This window comes from Xiphophorus hellerii, chromosome 17 (genome assembly GCF_003331165.1).
Source record: "Xiphophorus hellerii strain 12219 chromosome 17, Xiphophorus_hellerii-4.1, whole genome shotgun sequence".
NCBI lineage: Eukaryota > Metazoa > Chordata > Actinopteri > Cyprinodontiformes > Poeciliidae > Xiphophorus > Xiphophorus hellerii.
Genome location: NC_045688.1, coordinates 18,250,928 through 18,276,454, shown reverse-complemented (window position 1 = coordinate 18,276,454; position 25,527 = coordinate 18,250,928). Strand labels below are relative to the sequence as shown.

Sequence of the window (25,527 nt, the reverse complement as noted above, 5' to 3'; positions counted from 1 at the left end):
ACATGTAAATTTCACTTTATAAAATAAGAAAAATCCTGAATCTTTTGATATTGAATTTTTTTTATTTAGATCTGTTTCTATATATATATATTTTCAACTGCCTTAGAACTTTTTAAAAAAAAACAAACAAACTCATTTTCAGTTTGACTCGTTTAAAATTGGACGTGTTTGCTTAATCTATGTAAATGTATCTCTATGGTGCCAAACAAACGTAGATTTCCAGCCTGTTCTGCAGAGTTTCGCTGCAGCCGCACTCTGAATTCAGTCTGGGTGCTCAGGTCTAATATTTGCTGATAATGATGTCATACTCCCAAAGTCACTCATGAAATATTAATGGGGCCATCAGGAGGCTGAGGTATGTTCTGCCCATAACCAGTTATCTACACTTGAGCCAGCAGATGCTCCCCAGCAGGACAGGGCGCGGTGTGTGTGTGTGTGCGTGTGCGTGTGTGTGTGTGTGCTAATGATTACAGGCTTCTGGCTTCAGGAGGAGTTTATGAAATTAAACCAACCCTTTTTGTCCAAATTTAATCCCAAAAAGTGACCAACCAGCCAGGATAAGTTGGGATACTACAATTTAAGAGTGGAAAATATGCACTACAGATTTAATCACCATACTGTAGCACTATTATGGCCCCTTCTGTAAAAATGCTGGCCACCCTGCTGCTCCCCCCTCCAAGAAAATCAAGTTTTGAGCCTAAATTCATAGGCGTGCAGTGCTGTTTTATGAAGATATAAATGTAAAACCCATTAAATAAATATATAATATTTTAAATATATATACATATAAATCATGAATGTGGTTTTTTTTTTAGCCGTGCTCGCCTACAATTTGTCTCGGCCTCGTCTGTCCACTCCATGGACATTCTCTGCCGATGCCACTGATTCGTGGCAACACAAAAACGCCGTTTCTGGAAAACGTTCCCATTTCAAACCGGCTTCTCCAGGACGCCCGTTACATCACCGAGCTGCACGCAGCAGCTGATGTTCATTGACGCTCTCGTGGGACAAACGGTGAAGAAAGCAGTAAAAATAACATCTCTGATAAAACGGTCAGTTAGTTTAAATTTAATTCTGTCAAGACTACAACAAATCTAAGTTCCTAGAATTTCTTTGCAATAAATTATAGATGATACTCTAAATGCCCTCCTCTACTACAAATGCATATTTGTTAGGAAATTGACATTATGTGGTTCGTTAAGTAGTTCATTTTGAAAGTTGCTTTTTAAAGCCAGAATTTTCCTCAATGACGTCTCAGAATCATCGGCTTAAACTCAACTCCCTAAAAAACCTGCAATTAAGCTTCTCCAGCAGATCTTCCACTAATCTAGTAGAGAATTCCTTTTTAAAAAAAAAAAAAATTATTCTAACTCTGATTAAAAGCCCTCACTTTTAATCAGAGGCTTTTTTGTTTTGGTTCCTAATGAAGCTTTCCTATGACTACAGCAGTCCTCTGCCTGCAGGCGGGGAGAAAGAAGTGTGTGTGTGTTTTTTTGTTTGTTTTTTTACTGTGTGTGTGTGTGTGTGTGTGTTTGAACTAATGTGGCGTCTGCTGTGTGAAGTGCTGGGAGGTCACTGTGTGGGGACTCGGCTGTGACACCTCGCCTCGCCGGCCTGCCGGTGCTGCAGGAGACGCTCTGTCGTGTCGCAGAGCTTGTTCTGGCTCTGCAGTCGACGATGGTTCACAGTTGAGCGGCGTCTTTCTCATCACTGCCGGCTGCTGCTCTCGCTTTGAACAGAGCACGCATTTACAACAAAACAAAAAACCATGAGCTGGAAAGGTTTTTTATTCCTATAAACTAGTTTTGTTTTTCTTGTTTTGTTGAAAATGTCAGTGAAGCCAAAATAGCTGCACACCATGCCTCCGTTTTAGTGCACTACTAACACCCTACGTCTAATAGAGTCCTCCCAAGCGAGTGTTTTACAAGTTTTCCACGGCTCATTAAAGGAAACAGCAGGCTTCCACAGAGCCCCCTGCAGCAACCAGACACCAATGAACGAAGGCACGGAGGAGGAAGTGGAGGGAGTTGACCATTTATGCTGCGTCATTCACTGTGGACATATTTGGTTCACAAGTGTGTGATTTAGGATGTTTTCCTACCTGATAATCAGATGGACTCGGTTTGATTGGTGAAAGCTGCAACATTTGTTCCATTTTCAGTTGATGCGGTTCACGTTCACATTGCAGTGTGTCAAATGAACCAAATGAACCATTTGAAAAACGGTTCATTGGTGGCGCCAGTGGTGGCCCTGCAACAAGAACTACTGAAGGAAATGACACAAAAACCTCTGAAGACCCGGAGTTCAACTTCCTTCTTTATGAAATGGAAACAAAAATGGAGTGGCATCAGATTTTAGTGGTTGTAGGATTTCTTTCTTGTCTTTGTTAAAAGACAACCAGACATTTCCCCTGCCAGCGCTGGACATGCACATTTGTATTGGCTGCAATTACCCAGAATGCCCTGTACTATAATCTTTTTCACTGAAGTTTCGGTCTGCTTAGCATTCACATTTCAGTCGAACCGAAACCAGAATTTGATTACGCATTCACGCCTTCCCAAACAAATCGGACTTCCCAGGCAAACGAACCAGAGTTCAATTAAAGCAAACTGAACAGGGCTGGTGTGAATGCACCCTTTATATTTGCTGTTGAGAAAATATAAAACTAAAATAAAAAATACCAAAATTTCAACCCCAAATCCCGGAGGATTTGAAAGGCGGCATCATGGAGGCAGACGCCACCAAAGAGTGGCAAGAGGAACAGGAAGGTGAAACCGTCTCTTCCATTGGTCATAATGGATCATATCCTCGACACAAACGTCTCTCTGTCCAGGCAAAGATGTAAAGGAGTGGCAAAAGCAAATAAGGTTGATCAGCAGAGTTTGCCAAAAAACAATGATGTCACCTAGAATATGCTAATGTGGAATATCATCTCAGCTACCTGGCTATGGATCTGTTAGCATGTCATGAAACCAGCATACAACAGTATGATGTTCCTCACCTGAATCTCAGCAGTGAAGTTTAAGGGGTTTCTTACAGATACAAATCACCATACAGCATCTCAAAAAGTCCAAACCCTTTGCCTTGAGGACTTTCCCGGGTCAACATATTCACATTCATAAGATTTATGCCAGTCTGTCGTAGAGTTATGAGGTATTACTGTTTCAGGGTCTCGTTCTGCTCCAGCTTTCATCGTTTTTTGTTTTTTTTTACTCCCGACTGTCTCAAATCGTTTCATACAGTAGGACTCACGTAGCCAGATCATGATGTTCTGGCTACGTGAGTCCAAATGTTCAGCAACAATCTACAAAAATTGGATGGTTGAAGAGGGAACATCATAAACCCCAATTCAATAGCGTTTCATTGGACAGAGGCTGAAATGAATAAAAATTAATATCACAGTCATACCTGTCATGAGTATGCAGATTTAGAAAACAGCCATAATCCCTCATTAAGATAGCTGTCAAAACAATGATTACATAAGAGGAGTAGAGGCGGTGTGCAGATGTGTCAGTCAACACACGACCGACTTGCTCTAAAAAACTGGCAATGTAACACAGCAAAATAAAACCTTGAATACTCCTGGTCCTGTCATTACAATCTGTTTCCTTTAGTAATCAATCAGTGTTCAATGAAAATATAGGCCAGCAGATTCTTTTAGATCAAATGTTGGGCAGCAAATCCTAGTTTTCTTGTCTCCGTTTTCTCTTTCTGTGCAATATCAGTAGTTGTGTGATTAAAGCAGAGAAACGGTGATGAGTCATGTTGTTGACGTCACCGTGGTGACATGAGGTCTGTGTCTTACTCTGAGGTCCGACTGGCCTTGATTTCCAAGTAAAAATCTAGGAAGACCTGGGCTGCCAAGTGACTGCAGAAGCACTCTGTCGGTCTGAAGTTTACCTTTACGGTCGGAGTCTCTTTATTTGAAAAATATGGCAAAATATGAGGCACTTTGTGACAAAAACCCCAAACTGTTTAAAGGCAAAGTAACACCGTAAAATTCTGAATTCGAATAAAGAGTAGAAGTTCACTCTTATTATCTTGACATTTAACAAATACAAAGAATTTCGGTAACATAAGTTAACCTAAAATAGTAAAAGTCTGATTTTAATGTCAGACAGGAAGGAAAAAAGGTTCCAGTGTCTCTTTACACGGTGGCGGTATCTGCTCTCCAAATGTAATTGCGGTGATTACAGAAGCTCTAAATCGAAGAAGATCTTTCTGTAAAACTCCAAAATAGAAACTGTCGTGATAATCCATCTGGCAGCGGGCCCCACACATTTATTAATAATCTCCCATAATGCCCAGGGGCAGGCTCCTACCACCTCCTCTTCTTTTTGGATCAGGCTCTGCTGTCTTCCCACTTCTCCTCAGTTTCCTCTGCCTGTTTCTGACCCGCCGTCCTGCCGCCGATCCTTCGCTCCGACCGGCTCCGTCAGCTCAGAATGTCAGGAAAAGTAAAAAGTATCTATCATGTTAGAGCTATATTTACCCCACTGCTATAATCTAACACTTCATGTTCCACTAGCATGTCTCAGTGTAATAACAGAAAGCGAAACTCCGCCACAGGAACAGTCCATGTTGGAGGATGTCATGGACATTGTGCTGCTTTTGCCGGCTAATCAACGACTGTCAGGCTTCGATGTGCAAATTCACAGAGCAGCCATTGGGGTTATGTGCTACTTTTAACGGATTCACAGGCAGGATGTGAAGAACAAAAAAAAAAAAAATTATACAAAGCGTGGGTGGGTGGTTCTGTTTTGTAAATGTGGCTGGTCACAACAAAGCATGAACAAGTCTACTTGGAACATTCTGAATTATTTAAACATTTTAAAAACGTCAAACGCATGGAAATCACAAACAGACCTTGGCGGTTACGATAAGCTACGAAACGTAATGGTGTTCTAAAAACAATAAAAGTTCTGCAGCTCACACCGAGAAACTGAAAACTATTCCTGTAGACATAAATTCCAATTTGAGAAAGACTGGCTTAGATCAGAGCATAATGGTGTGATTAAAGTTCTCCAGCAAAAGTTGAGACCTAAATCCAATAGAGAGTTTACCTGTCCTCTTTCCACCGTTCATTCTCTGCTGACAAAGGCTGCTAAAGCTTCTGCTTGCTACAAGGTTAGCTGTAATGCAGCAAGGCCTCCTGTGGCTTCCTCCCACTGTGAATATTCAGCAGCGAGAGCCGAGAGGCAAAGACGAAGCGGCTTTAACAGCTTCCAGCTCCGGCAGAAAGCAGCTTATGGGGTGTTAAGGAAGAGGAGAAAGTGCCAGTGGAGCAATGATAGTGATTTTCTATCACTCTGATGGCGACACTGACAGTCCCCGTGATTGTAATTGTCGCTTTCAGCTGTTCTGTTTGTTTTCCTGCAGTTTCCTCTAAATTGACTCAAGTTATAAGCTTTATGACGGATCAGCCAAAATCGTACTCCCAATGGGAAGACGATGTCGCTCTCTGTGACGGGAACCAATTGTTCAACCCAACTGCTGTTATGTTGAACGTTAACGCGTCGGATAAAGTTTGAGCATTTAGGTGACAATCTGAATAGAAAAGTTTTGAATTGTTCAGAGGCTTGTTGGTTGGCTGCGGTGGCAGTCTGGATAATTCTCATTATACTCAGGGCTCAGTTGTAAGCTGTCAGCATTGAACTGGGTGTCAAGCTCCTTCATATCAGTGCAAAGCGTGACTCACACACATTTGTCATCTTGAGTTATGTTGCAATTCTCCACACTTCACAACTCAGGCATTTAGTCTCCTTATTGATGACTTGCTTTTAATGCTTGCAATTTATCTCTCACCTCATCCCCACCCTCCAATCATCTCACACTGGGGATTTAAGAGATTTTTTTTTTCAAATGCTTTTGTCAATCTTAAAGATCTCTGGCCTTACAAGTTTTAAAAGCAGGACATGATAACTGCATAAATACAAATGTAGTTTTCAATTGTTCAAACCTTGACCTCATGTGAAAAGGTAGCCCCCCCTCACCCCCCTCAACCAAAACCCAGTACCTGGCTTTGTCTCTCCTGGTGATAACAGCTACCATTAAGCATTTGCGTCAACTACCATCTATGTCGCTGTGGAGGAATTTAGACCCATACTTTGCAAAATTGTTTAATTGATTAGAGGATTTGCTGGTGTGTTTTGCATTATTATCCAGCTGTATAAAACAAGTTTGTTTGGGCTTCAAGTGACAAAATGATGGTCAGACATTTTCCTTCTGGATTTCCTAGTAGACAGCTGGAGAGCTGATGTGTTTCCATCAACAGTTTGAAGTATTCATTAAAAATGTTTTGGCTTTTCTGTACTGACGTAGCGAACGCTCCCATCCACTAGTGGGTTTGTGCCTTACCAGACGCACCAAACCTCTGGCTTGAAGAACAGGATTTCCTCTATCCTTCTGAGATATGTGGTCCATGCTAGTTAGCAACCTCTACTTCCTGTTTATTAGAACCATAAGGATGGTCAGCATTTGACGAAATTATGCTCTGCGTAGACTGATTGATTCACTCCAAACCAGCAGAAGGCGACACACCTAATTCGAATGTTCGTTTTTGGGGCATTTAAAAATTTGCTCTAAACAAAAACAAAGTGTGGATTACTTTGGAACGGTCTTGCTTTGCTGTGACTCGGCCAGGATGGCTCGCCATCAGAATGAAAACGATTCAAATTTTTGTGATGCTGGGCAGATCTTCATGAAACAAAGATATGGTGGAGAAACCTGAAAGATTTTCTTCCTCCAATCATCAGAAGACATGGTGTTAGGAGGCGGCCATCTTGTCCACTACATCCATCCCTGAAGGGAAGGTGTGCTCCAACTTTTTACCCAGAGAGTTCTCTGTCTCCAGTCTGTAGACAATGAGATTAGATTCACTCTTATCAAACAATTACTGGTGGTGATTAACTTGTCATGATGATTTAACACTTGACCTCCATTATCTCGTCCTGCTTCTGCTGCTCTCCAACTTCCTCCTCCGTCTTTAACCACAAAATGCAGAGGAGACGCCACGTCTTTTAAAACAGCAGCTCAGTTTTAATCAGGTGTAAAGGTTCCCTCTTCCCCTCTGTTAGCAAGCCTGCGTCACTGTAGTTCTCACTAATGTGCTCCAGATTCTCCTCTGCATCACAGATGTTATGTAACTACATCTTTCCATATGAACTCTACGCTCTATAAAGAACGTCGCTGTGGATCTCACCCGGCTCCGCGTTATCACTCTTGTGTCACTGAATTATTTGGCAGCGCGTTCACACAGATGAGCAGATTCCACGTCATGTCGAATTGTTGAAGCTAGGACCGACGAGCCGGAATGCTCCGAGGGCAGTCAGATGGTGAGAGGCGGGACGCCTTCACTAACTGGAGCTGGACCTTCAGGAGAAACCGTCTTCACAGACACAGTGTGCTGCAGAGCTGAGCACGGACAAAGGAAACTGGTCAAAAAGCCAAAACTTAATAAATCTGATGTAGCTTTAGCATATTTACCACTGGTCTGAAATTGTTTTCTCTAGCAATTACATAAATTTGTATACGTTACCAAACTTCTCCTTTAAATAAAAAAATATAGTTTTAATGAGATTAAGAAAACACATTATCACAATATTTATATCTCTTTAAAACCAAAATATCTTTTTTAAATGAGTAAAGATGTAATATTAAAAAGGCTAACGTCTTGGGATTTTTAGACATCATCTAGAGTAGTGGTTCCCAAAGTGTGGGCTGCGCCCCCTAGAGGGGGGCGTGGGAAGTGGTATGGATGAATGAAAAAAAAAAAAAAACAGTTACACAAAAGTGTTTCACTGTAAAGACGGTTTGTAGTCTGTTTTGTTGCAACCTGAAGTGTGAAATAAACTTCAGTGGAGTTTAAAAACAAAATATGTGTATAGGTTTATGTCTGGTTGAACGATGTGTGTGCCCAGTTGATTTTTTATTTTTTCAACTGGGCACAGTTGGAAAAATAAAAAACTGTACCACAGGTGGTACACTGAAACCCTATGGATTTTATGGTAAATCATAAGGGGGACTATAAAATCTTTGGGAACCACTGATCTAGAGGAAAGGGACTGTGAGACCCTGTGACTTTTCAACAAGTCCTGACTGTAAAAATAAACTTCCAACCGACAATTTTCTTGTTTAGAAAACGAGAGTTTCCCATTTTTACATGTTTTGCAAATTGTAGTGACGCTAAGGTTTTCTCGTTTTAACTTTCTCGGTCTGACGAGATTTAGGTCCTAAATTTATTTCCAAGCACTGGCAGTTAATAGCCGACTATTTTGATAGTTCAAACACCAACTATGCCCTCATCACCATCTTAGCGCCACAGCAGAAGCTAACATTTACCGTCTACCTCATCTCTGTCCAGCCAATCACTGCCAAGGAAAATAAATGGGGCTCTCTCCTCTATTGGCTGCTTTGCCAGCACCAGCCAATACCTTGCGAAGTAGTATTAAGATTAGCTAGTCTATTTTAGCTACCTGAACTGCATTTTCTTGTGAATACTTTAAATATACTCTATAAAAACAATCACCAGATTTTAAAATGGAGTCATTTTCATAGAGAAATTAGCGACCTCAGTATTTTTTAATAAAACTGATTTTTGTGTTCGCCAGGGTTGGCTATAAACAGAGCCGCTGTGTGTGTGTGTGTGTGGGTGTGTGTGTGTGTGTGTGTGTGTGTGCGTGCGTGTGTGTGTGTGTGTGTGTCGTTCTGTAGGATTTCTGTTCCTCCCCTCACCTCCTCTGGCCTGACCGACCCACCAGCCTGTCGTCATGAACTACCTTCGCCGGCGCCTGTCTGACAGCAGCTTCGTGGCCAACCTGCCCAACGGCTACATGATGGATCTGCAGAGGCCAGCCCCGCCCGGATCATCCATTTCATCTCCCGCCTCCCCAGCCACCGAGAGGCGTCAGCCCCCGAGCCTCCCGAGCCAGACCCCAGGCTCGGGTTCGGGTTCGGGTTTGGGTTCAGGTTCGGGCTTGGGTTCAGGCCCGAACCCGCCCCCGCCCCCGGCAGCGGGTTCGGGGAGCTTTCTCAGCTCCTTCTCCAGCGTGGTGAAGAGTGCCCAGATGGCCCAGAACGTCGCCGCCGCTGCACACGCCAAGTCAGCTGGAGCTGCGGCAACTGAGGCGGCTTCTGCTGGAGGCGGTCAGCCGGTCAAGCCTGCGGTACGCAAACCCAAGATCCTGCTGGTGGTTGATGATCAGCACACCGACTGGTGAGTGCAACACTAGAAGCTCTTAGTTTTTGTAACTTTAGGAGTTTTTGTTGTTGTTGTTGTTCAAGCGTACATACAGGGCCGGTCCAAACGTTTTTGGGGCCCTAAGCAGATTTTTATTTGGGCCCCATTATACCAACACCAGATGCTTTATAATTCCTAATCCACTCTGTGTGAAGCATATCTACTATAATTAGCATCATTTGTAATTAGCCTACATCATACCAGTGGTGTTATGACTATTGATTTTAACCTTACAGGACTAGCAAACCAAAAAAAAGGGGTGGGGGGATGGATTTTGAAATGCAAAGTAGTATTTAAGTGTGCCTTATTATAACTATTTGATCGTAACATCAGCAGATAAACTCTAAATTTACTTTTCCCCAACAACAGTTTCCCCCAACAGTGGCGGCAACCAATTTCAGGACCAGATGAACTATTATTTGTGTAGCAACTATTAAAATAATATAGAAATGTTTTTTCCATATAGAATTACATTTAGCTTGTATTATTAAAAATTATTTGAAATGTATATATGTTTTTATCACGACGGGTTGGTGCGCTTGGGGGCTGTAACCACCTGCTTAACTTGGGCCAGCCCTGCGTAGATATTACATAGTTTTATAATTTTTCAGGCAGATGACTGTAGAGAAATATTTCCCCATACCATAATACTGCCTCCACCAAAAAAAATGGAACTCATGGGCGCAGCCTAGAAATGTATTTATTGGGAAACAAGCCAATTTTCCAATGTTAAAAAGATAAAAACTGCCTGAACTACAAACTGTTCATATATTCAAATAATAAAAGTTGTTTTTAGTTCTGTGCGAAAGCAACAGAGCGTCAGGTTATTTTGGATGGGTTGGGACGTCCTTGGGCTCGTTAGGCATGCCAGAGCTCTCTGTGCCAAAATGGAAATTGTCATGGTAACCAGAGGAGAGAACTTAGCTGCTTAGGTGACAGAAAAATGAATGAGGTTAAATGAGAAAGAATTGGCTCATCTTTCAGTGGAGCCACACACAAACACACACGCACACACACCCCCTGTGTGTTAGAAGCTGCTGATGGATTCCCAGAGCTCAGGTCAGCTGCTGCTTTATCTTCCCTGTCTAACTAAATCAATAGAGCTCTCATGCATTTCATGGATTGTTATTGTGTCGTCTAATGTTTTCAGAGAGATTGACTTCTGCGAGCTTGTTATGAGCCATTTCCAGCCTTTTGAAATTTATCTCCAGCGCCAGCAGAGGGGTGATTGTGTGTAGACCGCGAGGAAAACAGGCACAGGGTTGGAAATTGATCTCTAAATTAAAGCGTCTCGCTGACAGCTGTAATGAAGCGTTCCGGATTTCCTCGGGTCTTTTCTTGAGGAGCTCGGTGGCGGGTTTTGTGTGAGCCAGCGGGCTGAAATGCCCCTGCACACCCCGGTGTTAGAAGAAATGAGCCGTTAGGGGATCACTGTCACTCGCAGGCCTCCAGCCTGGCTCAGCCTCTCTGGGCAAAGCCGCTGCCGCCGCCGCCACCGCCGCCGCCGCCGCCGCCGCACTCCTTCAGGAACAGCAGGAGTTTGGATCACATGCAGCAACGCAGAAACCTCCAGAAGGGTTTTTGTCCTTTTGTGAGTCCAGAACGGAAGAAGCTTAGTTTAACTCAAAAAAACTTTATTTATTTATCCCAAAGGGAAATTAAATGTTGTCACCTAATCCATTGTGGATGGAGGTGCTGTGAGCATGAAGGGTCTCCAGTAGCAGTCAGTCTTGCAATGAATCTGAAGGAGCCTCTGACTGAAGACTGCTGCATGGCTGTCATGACATGCTAACAGCTCGATATCTGGGCAGCACAGATGATTTTCCACAGTAGCAGATCCTGGATGACATCATCAGTTAGCAAGCTCTGCCAATCGTCTGCTTTTGCCGCTCCTCTTTAAATCTGTCTGGCCGTTTGGTTTGAAAGCCAGAGACGGACGAGATGGTTTGAACTTCCTCTGATTCCATGAAGCCTCCTTTTCAACCCCTCTGGGATTTTGGGGTCGTAGGTCAGCTATCATTTCAGCTTTTGAGACGCTAACCAGCTGCTCCCAGCTGTCGAAGCAATACCTTGTTGCCACGGTTTCATATTTTAAAAGCAAAAATGTAGGAGCAAAAATCTTCGGACAGCATCTAAAACCAGAGGGAATAACCGTCCACACATGGAACACTTGAACCAAAAACACAATAAACCAAAGTCTATTAAAATGAACGAATCAGAACTAACGTAGCAGAAATCAACAGAAGATAGTAGCTCAAAACAAACATTTTTGTACCAATACATCTGGTTCACTATAGTAACAAATGAATTGGATTATTTGCCTTTACTTTAATAGCCACCTTTGCTGCAGGCAACAGGTCTGACTCTTCTGGGAAGGTTTTTCACAAGATTTAGGAGAGTATTTATGGAACTCTTTGACCATTTGTCTGTCGTGCATTTTATAGGTCAGACAGTGGTGCTGGATGTGAAGGTCTGGATTACAGTCACTGATCTAATTCACCCCAAAGTTGTTAAATCAGGTTGAGATCAGGGCAGTCAGTTTGTCCCACACTCAAACTTCTCTCTTTTATGTCTCTATGGACTTTGCTTTGTGTACAGTTCTGTCAGAAGTGAAAGGAGCAATATCCAATTTAAGTTATTTTTGACATGGACAATAAAAGTCTCAGTGAAAACTCACTGAATCCGTATTTTGTATTGCAAATTTTGAAAAAGAGTTCAGATTTAAATGGGTCCAAAGCCCCCAAAAAAGACTTATGTTGCCATTTACTGCTAAGAAATAATTTTTTAAAATTGTTCAATACAGACAATAATTTCTAACTATGATATATTCAAATATTGAGAGTGCTACAAAAGCAGCTTTAGAATATAAGAACTTAGATATGTATTTCTTCCTTTATGCAAGGACTTTCAGTATTTAATTGCAAAGCTTATTTATTTCTTTATTTATTGAACAGATTAATCTTAAAGAGAGAATGGAAGTAGTTTTACAAATCACCATTACTGATGAATGAAATAGAAACTGTAAAGTAATTACTTGACATTATTCCGTGTGTTCCATTTTTAGCCACATGGTGGCAGTGCAGTTTAGTAAAAGGTTCACAGAGAAATTCTTCTCAGGGAATATCTTCTGCCAGCAGGTGGCGCCACTACGACAGACTTTAAATCCATATTAAATTTCACCTGCTGCGAGCTGTCCCTGCACATTTTCTTGTCCTGCTGAATGTCTCTTTCTGAATGCATTTCTTTGTAAAAAGTACATAAATTTCATGTTATGTTAATTTATGTATTACTAGGCAGTTGCTGGAGAGTTAGACAGTTCAATAGAGCTAAATACACTTTCTTGGGAGAAAAGGTAAACAGCTACAGGTGGGAAAACACACAGTATTGTGGGTTTTCTTTGCTCTGTGCAGCCTGAGAAAATATTCAATACTTCATAATTGTGGTTTTTTGTTAATTACTTTGCACAGTTCTATTCATATTCAGGATCATTATTTCTTACTTCCTACATGACACTACACAGAAATAATGTTGGCCCATTAAAAGTCCTACGGTTGGTCGTTGATTCCAACATTGTTGTAGCAGTAGAGTATGGTCACTTTTTAAAACAGTAAAAAAAAATTTCTACCACTTTGTGGTTGCAACAAGCACTAGTTTTCCATATTGTGATAAATGTGTTTGAAGTTTTCACGTCATCTTCGAGGCCGATTTGGAAGACACAGGTAGAGGAAGAAATAGGTTCTGAACAGCTGCTGCTCAGTTCCGAGATTCAAGCAAAGTGCTGAAAAAAAAAGAGGCAGATTTCTGGCTGCTTTTTTGGCAGCGCTGGTGGAACATGGTGTTTTTCGTGCACCACTAAACTACTTGCTTTTCAGCAACTGCCATGGATCTAAAATATTTGGAGCATGCCAACGAGATGCGACTTTCCTGCGACAATCCTGCTTGATTCTCATCTCCCTTTAGTTCTTTGGGCTTTCTTCCATTGAGATAGATTTCTCCAGATGAATTTGAACCGGGCCAATCAGCAAACCGAAGATTTGTAGGGTGTAGTTTGGAAATGACAACAGAGAAAGTGAACAAGACCATTGAATCTGTGTTGGCCACATTTCCAAATATCGAATAATTAAAGTTGGAGCACGAAGAATGTTTAAGACATTTAATTTCTGGCAAAGATGTCGAGGCCCTGCTCCCCATGAAATTGTTTACAGCACAAGCAATTTCCAGTAAGCTTCGTCGAGCTGGTGCATTACATACGTTACGGCAAAACGTTAGCAGCTGGATGAAATCAAATCCAGTCGTCCCAAGCTTCAACAGAGTCCACGCCTTCAGCAAGCAGTCGCTTCTCAGCCAAAGGTCCAGACCTTCTGAATGAAGCAACGCGTAGAACAAGGACTGGCTTTTGCCAGGCTACTTGTGAATACCTCTACAGCCAAATCACATGTCCGTGTCACAGTCCCTTCCTGTAATACCGCCATAAGTTACTCACCGATCTTTCGAGGTTCTGTAAAAAGTCCTGACTATGTGGGCATTTTGTCCAGCCGTCCTCCGCTCCCGGAGGCTGAATTTCCTCCTGGTCATTCCAGCAGAGAGTCTGGGGTCTCTGGGGAAACCCTGCTCTGTCCTGACAGCCTTGGCTTCCAGCAATGACTGATGCACAATAGCAGTACAGAGCACTCAGAGCATCACCGCAACCACCAACAATTCCTCCTTTGCTCTCTCCATGTCTCCCTCTCTCTTTCTCTTTAAGGCCGGCATGCAGGCCGATTGGCCAAGTATCTGTCAGTCTGTTTGCACTGTGTTCAGAATTATGCGAGCACCTGATCGCTTAATTCAGTCCTGCTCTGGCAGTGTTTACTTCGTCTGTATGTGCGGCAGAACGGTATGAGAACCTCTGCTTACCCAGGGTTATATGAAGAGGGGATTTAACTTAACGTTATGTCTACAGAAGAAGTAGGGAGGCCACACACTGGCATTAAGGAGCTGAAAATTCTCTCTGGGGATTTGGTAATCTGTGCTGTGCCTCAAGAAGAGGGCAAAAGTTCATGAACTATAGCAGATGAATTAGCAGGCCGACAGCTCCCACTAGAACCATTTTGAGAAGTGCCTAGAAGGTAAAGACAGTTATGAGGAAGGTTAAGGAAACCTTCAATCCAGTTTCTTTCTGACATTATTTGATTACACAATTTTAGTCGATAAGTTAAAAATATTTCTTAAAAAAAGTCTAGTCAAAGTTTGATTTGGAAAGATGAAAAGAATTAGAAATGTATTAATTGTTACTCCAACACATTTGTTTGCTATAGGTATTCCCATTTGAGATTTGGTTTCTGGAACTGATTTATCTTTAAATAAAAACAATTGTTAAGAACCAGATTTCTTTTCTCAGACGAAGAGACACCTCAGTTCATCATTAAGGCTGCATTCAAAACCAGCCTTTCTAGTCCGCTTTAGTTGAAATCCAGTTAGTTTGTCTAAAAAGTCCATTTCACTTTGGGGAGTTTTGAATACATAATCGAACGCTCATGTGGACCAAAAAAGCAAACTCTGGTCTTCCCACAAACCTACATTTCTGTTCGGTTGAAGTGAACTCTGGTGCAGTTTGAATGCATATGTGAACGCCAAGCAGACCGAAGACCTCTCCAAAAGCAGAAAGCAGGGTACAGTACAAGGCATTCTGGGTAAATGCAACACTAGCTAGACTCGTAAACGTACGAGTCTAGCGCTAGCGCTACAAATAGCTCAAAGACAAAACAGCAAAAAGGCCACTCCATATTTGTCTACATTTTTGGGAAGAAGGAAGTAGCGCTCATTGTCTTCTTCAGAGGTTTTTGTGTCATTTCCTTCAGTGGTTCTTAGTGCAGCGCCACCACGGGCGAGGAGGGGAACAAGTATTTCTAATTGTTAGGTCTGTTTGACGCAGTGCAATGAGAAAGAGAACCACTTCCAGCTGAATATGTAACAAATGGTTGGAACTTTGGTCTCCAATTGAACCAAGTCTACCAGGCCATCAGGTGTGAAAACACCCTACAACTCTACCCTAATCCTAACTTTCTGCAAATATTTGATCCTGAAATTCCATGAAGAATCCTAGAGCAGGACTGTTTCCAAACATGTTACTTGGAAACATAAAAATTAATCAACCAATCATTTGGATGGTCAGAGGCAGTGAACAGGATTTTCTTAGGTTCAAAACTGTCATTAGTGTCAAAAACAAATTATTTAATTGTAATTGTGACTTTTTACAATGTGTCACGATTACATTTGCATTTGTATTTATTGGATGATCAAAGGTCTACATGGGCAATAATGATGGAAAAAATGTCAGGATAGAGGTAAGAACTTAGAAGTCCCCAGGCCTTTATCAAATAAAAGAGCTATTATTTTCCAACATTTGCCCTATGAGCTTGAAAATGATTCCTTCATCATATAAAGGCTTATCGCCTTTGAATTTACTACAAAGGCCACCCAAAGACAATAAAACCACTGGTTTAATGATTCTTTATGTGAAATTTGAAAGTAGACTCTTAAGACCTTTGTGTAGTACATATCTTGGTGTCTGAAGGAATTATAAAAAACTCCAAAGTTTGGAGATGCTGTGTTGGAACAATAATCTGTGTGTGTTTGTGTGTGTGTGTGCGTGTGCGGGCGTGGGCGTGCGTGTGTGTGTGTGTGTGTGTTATTATGAACTATTAGCTCATAGTATTTTTTGGGTTGTTGAAATAAGTCATGTATTTTCATCAGCCGTGTAACGCTGATGAAAATATACATGGAGTATATTTATTTTGGGGCTCGTGGGATTGTTGTTTTTCTTGGCTGACTACTCTGCTGATGTGAACTGTTCTATTATTCTATTGTTGAGTCATAGAAGGATAGCTCATCTGGGGTTGGTGTTTCCTCCAATATTAGTCCCGGGACTTCCCGAGTCCTCTCCCCTGCACATCTTTGGCTGTACTGCATACAATATACTCGTCCTATTGGGGCTTGGAAGCGAATGGAGGCGCTGTTGGGATTGTTGGACCACAGATTAACCAGCTAAATCCCATCAACTTATCTGACTAATGAGTTTTCACTGTTAATGTCAGAATCAAGGGTATCAAATCTGCATGTTTGGTCTTTGAGGCTAGTGAAACATAGCAGCTGTAGAGCAGCAGATGGAGATCAGATACAAATGCTGCCATAAGGGAGGTCAGCCTCTTAAAGCCCTCACCTCAGTGCCACTCCCGTGCTTCGTCTTGAGGATCCAGAGGTTTCCTGGCCAATATGAATGCATTAAACTGGATCAGTTCCAGGTGTGCTCCAAGACCCAAAAACCTAAAAGAAGCAGAGAAATCCTGAGTATTATACCCAAGCTAATTGAAGGTTAGACATAGAGGGTTGTGGGGCGTGCTGTGGTGGCGCAGGGGGTTAGCACGCCCCACGTTTGGAGGCCTTAGTCCTCGACGCGGACGTCGCGGGTTCGACTCCCGGTCCCAACGACCTTTACCACATGTCTTCCCCCCTCTCCTCACCCTCCTTCCTGTCTGCCTACTGTAGAAAAAGTACGAGCCACTAGCTCCGCAAAAACTCTTCGGAGAAAAAAATGGAAAAAAAAAAAAAAAAAAAAAAAAAGACATAGAGGGTTGTTTCAGGAATTGCAGGCTCACTCTGAAATGCCTGAAAATACTACTACAGTTACAAAAATACTGGAACTGTAGAAGTCAAGTGTTCCTGTTTTTTTGTTGAGGGGAAAGCTGTCTCAAAAAAACAAAAAGGTTTTCCAACTCTAAAGCACTGAGCGATGTTTGCTTGGATCCAAAAGGGATGTGTGATAATGAGAGAAAGAAAACCCCCGAAGGAAAACTGACTTTGTCCAAAAGTATGAATCATGCATTTCTCATTAAAGAGCCAACATATTCTCATGTTTAAAATGGAAAGAATTCAGCCTTATGGTGTTTATATTAAGGGTGTGGGTCGGATCGAGATCTGGACATGGGCTAGATGTGCGGATCGGATCATATGAGAAGCCTTTGCTCATTGATCAATCAGAGTGACGGCATGTTTTGCAATACCTGGAACTGCATACCAGCCATTGCTTGTGAGTGAACTTAATGGTCTTGACTCACATTTTTGACAATAAAAGTCGTCCTCAGTGACAGGAAGCATCGACCTCTGAGGATTCACGGCTTCTTAAATTGTGGAAGATGATGCACTTCAGGATCTACCAGTACAACAGCTGGGAGAGTTTAGGGTCAAGAAGCTCCTTAGTGCATGTGATGAACATGAAAGATCGGCGCTAAAGGAACAGATGTATGACGGTGGACATCAAGAGAACGGACATAAAAAGACGTTTTCAGGTTGAGTCTCTGAGGGAAAAATGTCATAGAATGGGGAAATATGCTGCAGAGCAAAACGATTAAAAAGATAAGACTAGCCTGTCAGAGTACCAAAAGGCCTCTAGCATGCAACCTAGATAATCAGCTCCTCAACTCTTCAGCCTGAAGGCCGAGACAGATTGTCAACTGCCCTGTGCATGCCAAAGGTGAGAGTTCACATCTAAGCCACATGGAATAGTTGGACTTAAAACAAATGAGACAATATATTATCAGACGTGAATTTGAGTATCGGTACCAAAAAAAAAATTAAAAATCACAAGTATGACCCTGAAATTCTGCTTCACTCCTTTATGCCTGAATTTATATCCATTTGTGCAACAAAATTCAGCGTTCTGTACTGTCAGATGTTATATTACTTAGAACATTGAACCTACCATTAGAGTAAATTTGGGTACGATGCTAATGAGATTCTCTAGTGACTTGAGGAATGGAATACAATTTTCACTCCAAATATGTGGATTACTTTACTGCTCAGACAGGACGTTGGAATTGAGTGAAAATATGTTTGTGCACAACTACTGTTTTTTTCTTTAAATTTATCACTAGTGTTCTAAATACCGCAAAATTCCTTTGCTGCACAATCCCGTGAGCTCATAGCCTCTTTTTTGCAATATAAAATCAGTGTTATAAACTGAATTTCAAGATAAAGTCACTGGTGTTCATCCTGCAGTGTTTCAAATAGGGCTGTACAGTCAAGGCATCTTTCTGCAAACACAATAAAAATATTGTTTCATGATAAAAAAAATATTGTTGGGGTATGTACACAATTAAAAATAGCTCATTTATCATTATTCATACATTTATTGCAATCTGAACTAATTTCATTCAGAGTTGCATAATGCAAATACTCGCACAGAATTGACTATTTCTACAATTATACCTGAATTATGGTCTAGTAGTGTAATAATACGGGTATTGCTTGTTTTCATTCCTTAAATGGTTAGTGCTGCTAAACAGCTTCAAAGACAAAATCAGAAATAACTTTTGGAATTTTGATCACATGTTGCCATTTTAATATACTGTATGTAGAAGATTTAACTAATAATTTAGTTATTAATATCACACCATAGGGTAGTAAATCTTATTGATCTTTTTCTGTGGATCCCTGACGTGTGTCCTTTATTGAGATTACAATTACGGACTATTATCGGTCTTAATTTTTCCTCTGATTTGTCGTCTGCCAATGAATATGGACAATCTAATCTGGGCCCATTTTTCTACCCATTTTCTTCCCAGATCAACACCACATGTACATTTTGGCTAGATGGTTCTTAATTTGTTCCCAGAATAGTTCATTGCCTTTGTTTAAACAATTTATTTACAGAACTTTGTAACGTAATATGTTTCTTTGGTTTTTTTTGTGGGGAGAAATAACTAAAACAATGCCGTTTCCATGAACCTATGTTCAGCGCTAACCACCCATGTTTTTAAGTGAATGTTTCAAATTAAAGACTCAGGACTTTTTAAAACTCTTGAGTCACAGTAGTATCTGTTTCGTCTGTTCTGACTCATGTGTTGGGTTTCAATCAGGAAGTTGAAGCTAAAAGCAGGCAGTCATAAAACAGGCTATTGACAAAGCCTTGCTGTTAGCATGTTAGCAAGATTAGAGTAGCTAGAAGCAGATTTAATGGCGTAGTTTTTGCATAAATTAAGCATGTAGAAAAATGTTAGTCAATTTTCTTCCAAAATAGCACAAAGAATCCTTTTATTCTTCTTGCTCAATCTAAATCCTCCATGTCTGATGGTAAGGGAGATTACTCTGTTACTGGAACAGCTTTCAAACATGCAGGTGCATCACAGACAGGTTTCTGTATACTTTTTACTGGCTTTGATTTCATGCTCTTGACCAGTGTAAGTGACCTGTGTCTGTGGATACCAGAATTGTTTTAGGAAGGCAAAACAAAAAACCTGGGAGTTCTCACCAGTCACTTGAAAACCCCTAAAGGTCAGATTCTAAAACCATGGAAAAAGTGAGTCATTTCTTTTCCTACTTGCCAGGTATTTTGGACGATCTAGTGAAATTTGAGCTTGACTTCAACAAAACAAACACGGATATTTTAAGGTTGTTTTGTGCAGCATGCACTCTGTAGTTCAGGGAGGCAATCTGCAGTTGGGACCAGATACAAACACGATATATGTATTTTTTTCTCGCTGTCTCTAACTAAACAGGAAGGGCTTAGTCTGATTTAATATCGAAGTAGCTTAAGTGCAACAAAGTCTCAGATCTCAGAAAATTTACAAGCAGAGTTGAAAAGTTGTGTGAGGGCAAAGGGCCCCGGCCCTTCAAATCTGGCTCAGTTACGGCCCGATTCGTCCGGAACCTAACGTGGCCTGACTAAGGTTCTAGTTGTTTTTCATTATGACAGAGTGTTGCGCAACAAGCACAAAAATGTCTGCACCTCGTTCTTACACTATGGTGTCAGTTTTAGTGTTACTTTCCTTTAAGCTCCAAATACACTAAATCCCTGTGGTGACCTCAGAGCAACCAGTCTAGCCAATCGGTGATCGGCGGTCTTCTGACGTCCTGTTTTGAGCCCAACTTGGCAAAATTCCAGCAAACTGTTGAGAAACTTGTGAAAGGAAAACTGAAGTTCTGAAAGTCATTGGATTTAAACTGCAATTCCACCAAGTTCTAAGAAAATGAATGTAAATGTTTGGCATTTAAGTTTTAGAAACTCTCTATAGTGAAACCCTGTCATTAGTAACGACCTAAAGCAGGCAAGGCGTGCTAATGTCAAACAGTGAGAGAAGAAATAGACCTTTTTTTGTGCCGTGTTTGGTAATGATGTGTGTGTGCGTGTCACACACACATCATTAATCGAAGATTAAGCTCTTCGCTGTTTAATCAAACCCTTTTCTGTTGTTCTTCCTTGCAGGGCCAAGTATTTTCGGGGAAAGAAGCTGAACGGAGAATATGAGATTCGAGTTGAGCAGGTAGAGTACATTTCATATGAACTCTTTTGATTGCTCTTAATTAGTATTTAGCCAGGCTGTTGGGCCTGCAGGCAACATGCTCTTTTCAGAATTGGCAAACAATTTGTGTTCATCCATTTGAACTGTTTCACTTGAATACTTAACCATGGAAAACAACACTTTAGAAAAAAAACTTAACTACTCCTTCCCAGGTATTTAAAAGCAAGATGATTGCTACTGTTACTGTACATAACTGAGAAGAACAAAACAAAGGATGCGTCTTTTTTTTTTTCAAATAAATGTCTGAAAAGAAGTGCGTGTTTTTGTATCAAGCCAACTGATGGTGATACAGTTTTCACTAGAATAATGGGCCTGACGACACGTAGAAGCGACATGTTGAGGCAAACGTTTCCGCCACACGGAACGCGACGACAGCAACGGCAACAAAAGCTGAACCTTTTTCAACTTTTCTGCCTCACTGGTATGTCTGTGTGTAGGAGCTTGAAACGTCACAGGTTTCGCCGGTCGCTTGGCTGAAGAAAGGAAAATGAATGTCGCCTCATTTTGCAGGTTCCATAGTAAAATGAATGGAGGAGGAGAGACGCTGCTTCCTGTGTGTTGGGCCTTTAATAGCAGCAAGGCTTTGGGTTATGTCTCCATCATTTGTACATCTAGAAACTAAAATTTGTAATAAAGAGTTTAAATTCTGTCAGACTGAATGGAAAATGTAAGTGAAGGCCAATTTTTACTCTGACTTTCCCATTCTGATACATAAGCATACTTTTATCTACACCGTTCCATTGTATCCGCCACCTGGACAGTTTGGGCTACCGTTCTGCTAGAAGGTGAACCTTCACTCCATTCTCAAATCTTCTGCAGCCTCTAACAGTTTCTTCTCAAGGATTTTCTGGTATTTAGCTCTGTTCATCTTCATCCATAAGCCTTACCTGCTAGCTTGACTCCCAAATGAGAATTTCTCCCCGATTCTCAAAACTGAGATCACCTCGACTGCCGGCCACTGCAGCTCCTGATAATTACTCCACCAACTTCACTTACCGACCAGATTTCACGTCAAAGTGGCGCTTCCTCAGATGTTGATCAACACGCTGTAAAAAACAAATTCCATCTAAAGAAACTGTATTTGAAACTGAATCCGCAGGAACATGTTTATATGTCTAGACTTGCAGCATTGACAGTGTGAACAGCATCAGCTCTACCCCGGAGAAGTGTCGGGCTACCCATTGTCTTTGAAACACGCTGGTGGAGTGTTTACGGGGGCAGAAGAAAAGAACCGCAGAAAGCTGGACGGGTGATTTATTTATTTTTTTTATTGGCCGTTTGCTCAGCTCTCCACTGTTGTGGTCACGTCTTTAGACGAGGACGACTGGAGAGACTTCTCTGTGAAATCAGAGTCATCTTACTTTGAATATCCATAGAGCTGTTGTTAAGATGAATGAAGACTTGACAGATTTATTTGGGCCTGTTAAGTCGATAATTTGGGGACCAAACAAGCACTCCGGTACCCAGCGGAGACTGACCTACTTAGGTCTTGTTGGACCCAGCACCCTTTCCCTAAAGCCCTCTGCACTTTGGATAAAAGGTCAGTTTGCTAATTGCTAATCCTTAGCCAGAATCTTCATTGACTGTTTGTGGCTTTCGCTTAGCCTTAGGAGGACTGTGTGAAAAGCAAGCAACATGCAACATGACAACCAAAGCCGTTCCACTCTGTCTCCAGCCCGTCTCTTTTCACCTTCGTCAGCACCCACACAGAGCCAAACTGCAGCTTGAAGCTGTTCAAGTCGACCCCAAAAGCTGTTTTTCTCATCACGTCTTTACACCTTGTGATTATCCCGTATATGTCTTGCACGGATTGACATTTGACTCTGAAATCATATGCTATCTCCCATCTGTCATGTTAATAATGTGTGGTAAGCTCCCTGAAGCAGCCCCACATCATTATCAAACCTCTTCTCTAGTGTGCTCGCCTCCTTATAAGGTATGATCTCCATGCTTAAACACAGAGCTACCACAGCAAGGGATGCTGCAGATGGGCGTAATGCAAGCCTTTTTTAAATATATAAATAAATAAAACAAAGTTTCACCATAGCTAACTGTTTTTTGCACAACCTGTGTTGAAGTTTCAGTTCTGGAATCTCGTTTTGACCAGTAAACAGCTGTTTGTGGGGCCACAGGCGGTGGCCACAAGACAAAGCAGTGCCTCGGATAAAAAGCTGTACAAAGTTCTCCATACATATTAAATTGTGAGGACATCTCTTCCTGACACCTTGCAGATTTTCTGTCTGATTTAGTCCTGGATCATCCAAAACATTCATTTGACCTTTATGAAATCGTTGGTTTTGCTGATTTGGATGTGTGCTTGGTCTCTTTTTCTAGTCTTTGGGTCAAAAACTGAATGGTGATCATGTTTTTAATTCACCTTCATAAAAACCCTACTTCCATCATATTGAAAAGTAACCCCAGATCACAATGCTGCGGCTACCGTGTTTCCGTCCACCTTAGTACCAATGGTCTTAAAGGCAAGAGGTTTAGGAGGGAGACCCAGACATCTTTTTCCCCAGCGATATCCTCCAGCTCATTCTGGGGGATCCCAAGGTGTCAGTTCAGATAAATGTTCCCTCGAACGAGTTCTGGGTCTTTCCGGGGGTTTTTATCATGCCCAGAAAACCTCCAAAGGGAGGCCCTCAGAGGCCCTCTTGAGCCACATCAACTGACTCCTTTTGACACAGAGCACCAGTGGCTTTACTTTGAGTTGGCCCCCGGCTGTTGGAGCTCATCAACCAATTGATGAGGCTGAATCCTTCCACCCATCAGAAGAAGCTCATTTGTATCCAGGATCTCGTTGTTTCGGTCATGATGCATGTTTCGTGAACATACACGAGGTCAGAATGTTCATAGCCCAGTGCATTAAGAGCTTTGCTTTTTGAGCAGCGCCAGCACTACTGCAGATGAATCCGTCTGTTCATCTCCTGGTCCGTCCTTCCGCCATGACACCAAAATACCTAAAGTCCTCTGTTTGAGGCAGAAGCTGAGTCCCACTGTAGAGAGAGGACTTCACCTTTTTCTGGTTGACAACAATCCCCTCTGACTAAAGACTCTCACATACTTCATTCACAACCAAACAGTTGATGCGAAATGTTTGATTTCGCACACTTTCTCGCTGCAGTATCCATCACGCCCCAACCTGCCGAGGTTCCCACCCTGTCACTGCATACTCCATTTTGCACATAAAACGGTCACAGAGGGAGAACCACGCCTTTCTGCAGACAGCCTCTTCCATGGACAACAAGGCTACAATTTGTCCAGGAGCTTTTAACCATTTGACAGGAAGAAATTCTCAAAAGTAATCTATGTCACAGTGATATACAAAACCAGGATAGTAGAAGTGGACTACTTCATGCAAAATATCATTACAATCACACAATACACAACTGGTTCGACCCAGGCCTTGTGCCACAAGGGGTATGTGGACGCTTCCCTGCAAACAAAGTCATGCAGTTTTTGTCACGTGTCTCTGAGAACCAATTTCATCACTTTGGGTGAAGCGGAGCTCCTTTGGAGGAGCCGACTCTCATCCCAGCAGCTCAACACTCAGCAGTGAACGACAACAGGACCACATGAGGTCCTGAGGTTCCCAAACCAGGCGCACTTGTCTCCACGGTTACGCTTTATTTGCTCATTTGAAGTAAAACGCCTTTGTCTTGCAGTCCTCCGTAGCCCACATACATGGAGAAACACTACAGGAGCTTGCCAGAAATTAAATCGTGTGTTTTCATCAGTTTTTTGAAAACCCTTTGGTTCTTGTAAGGTCTGAAATTCTTGAAGTCCAGTTAAGAAATGGAAGAAATGAAATGCTTTTTCTTGCGTTTGGACCACATTAGGCCAAGCAGGAAAACTGCAATATATGGACTTATCAAAATTGAACTGAGATGTTCTACACTAATTAGAAATTCAATTTTGGACCCGTCACTGTACCAGTGAAAACAAAAGTCTCATCTCATTCTTGTGAACCCGGCGTTCCACATCGTCTTTACTTGTATCGTCATCGTTACACCCTCATGAGTTTGTTATATCCGAACCATATTTTGTGTCATTCCTCATCATCTCTACCGTTTTCTGTTTGTGTTTTGTACCACAATCCCAGCTGGAACAAGGGGCCCCTCTGTTGTTGAGGATATTGTGGGGCAACATCTGCTCAGCAGCTGTGTGACCTCACAGTTATTGATGTTTGTTCTGGTTGCAGCCATGCCGGCTCCCAGGCAGCTAGCTGGATGTTATCAGTAGCCCCTTTTCCTCCAGATGGTTTTCACCTCTGATAAAAGGAATCTGTGCAGATTGAGCTCCTGACAGATGATTTGTTACTAATTGCAGATATTTGATTTATCCAATTGACCTCACAGCCCTAGAGTGAAATTCTATAATTTAGGGCTTTGGAAAACGTAATATTCACAGTACTTGGCAAAGATTAGCCGATAATAATTTGGACCATGTGAGTAGCTTACTGTAATCCTGACTTTACAGTTGAAGTGGTTTAACCCAGTTTATTACCTTTTTTTTTTTACAAATGACAAAATTTACAGATCTAGTGACAGATACTGCGGCCTAATGTTGTGTGTGTTAAATCATTCTGATGTATTCAGTGCTGCAGAAAACTCCTTTTATTTCACCCAGTCTTTTGTTTATGTAACCATTAGAAATGCAAAAAGTATCTGGAATTTATTAACTTTCATAATCATAGTGTGTTTTTTGTATTTACAATGTTAATTTAGTTTCAGATTTAAGTAATGTGAGACTAAACAATTCAATATTTAGTTTCTCAAAATTAAATATTTCGAGAAATATTGAATTTCTCAATATCTGGAGCTGAGGAATATGGACAAAAATTTCACAATATATTTTTGTGCACTGAGAAGTTTAATCATGAATTAAATTAGCATAATATAGTTTCAAATTAAATTTGTGCTGAAATAGATACTATTTTTGAAACTAAAC

General features: G+C 41.5%; 1 protein-coding gene across 1 annotated transcript in view; it reads left to right on the top strand.

Annotated features, from left to right (window-relative positions):
- syn3 (synapsin III) overlaps positions 1–25,527 on the top strand; it is a 107,956-nt gene that overhangs the window by 2,057 nt on the left and 80,372 nt on the right. The window contains exons 2-3 of the mRNA XM_032589036.1: positions 8,713–9,214; positions 20,481–20,538. Of these exons, the coding sequence (XP_032444927.1) occupies positions 8,769–9,214; positions 20,481–20,538 (504 nt within the window). The 5' untranslated portion in view covers positions 8,713–8,768. The remainder of the gene's footprint in view (positions 1–8,712; positions 9,215–20,480; positions 20,539–25,527) is intronic.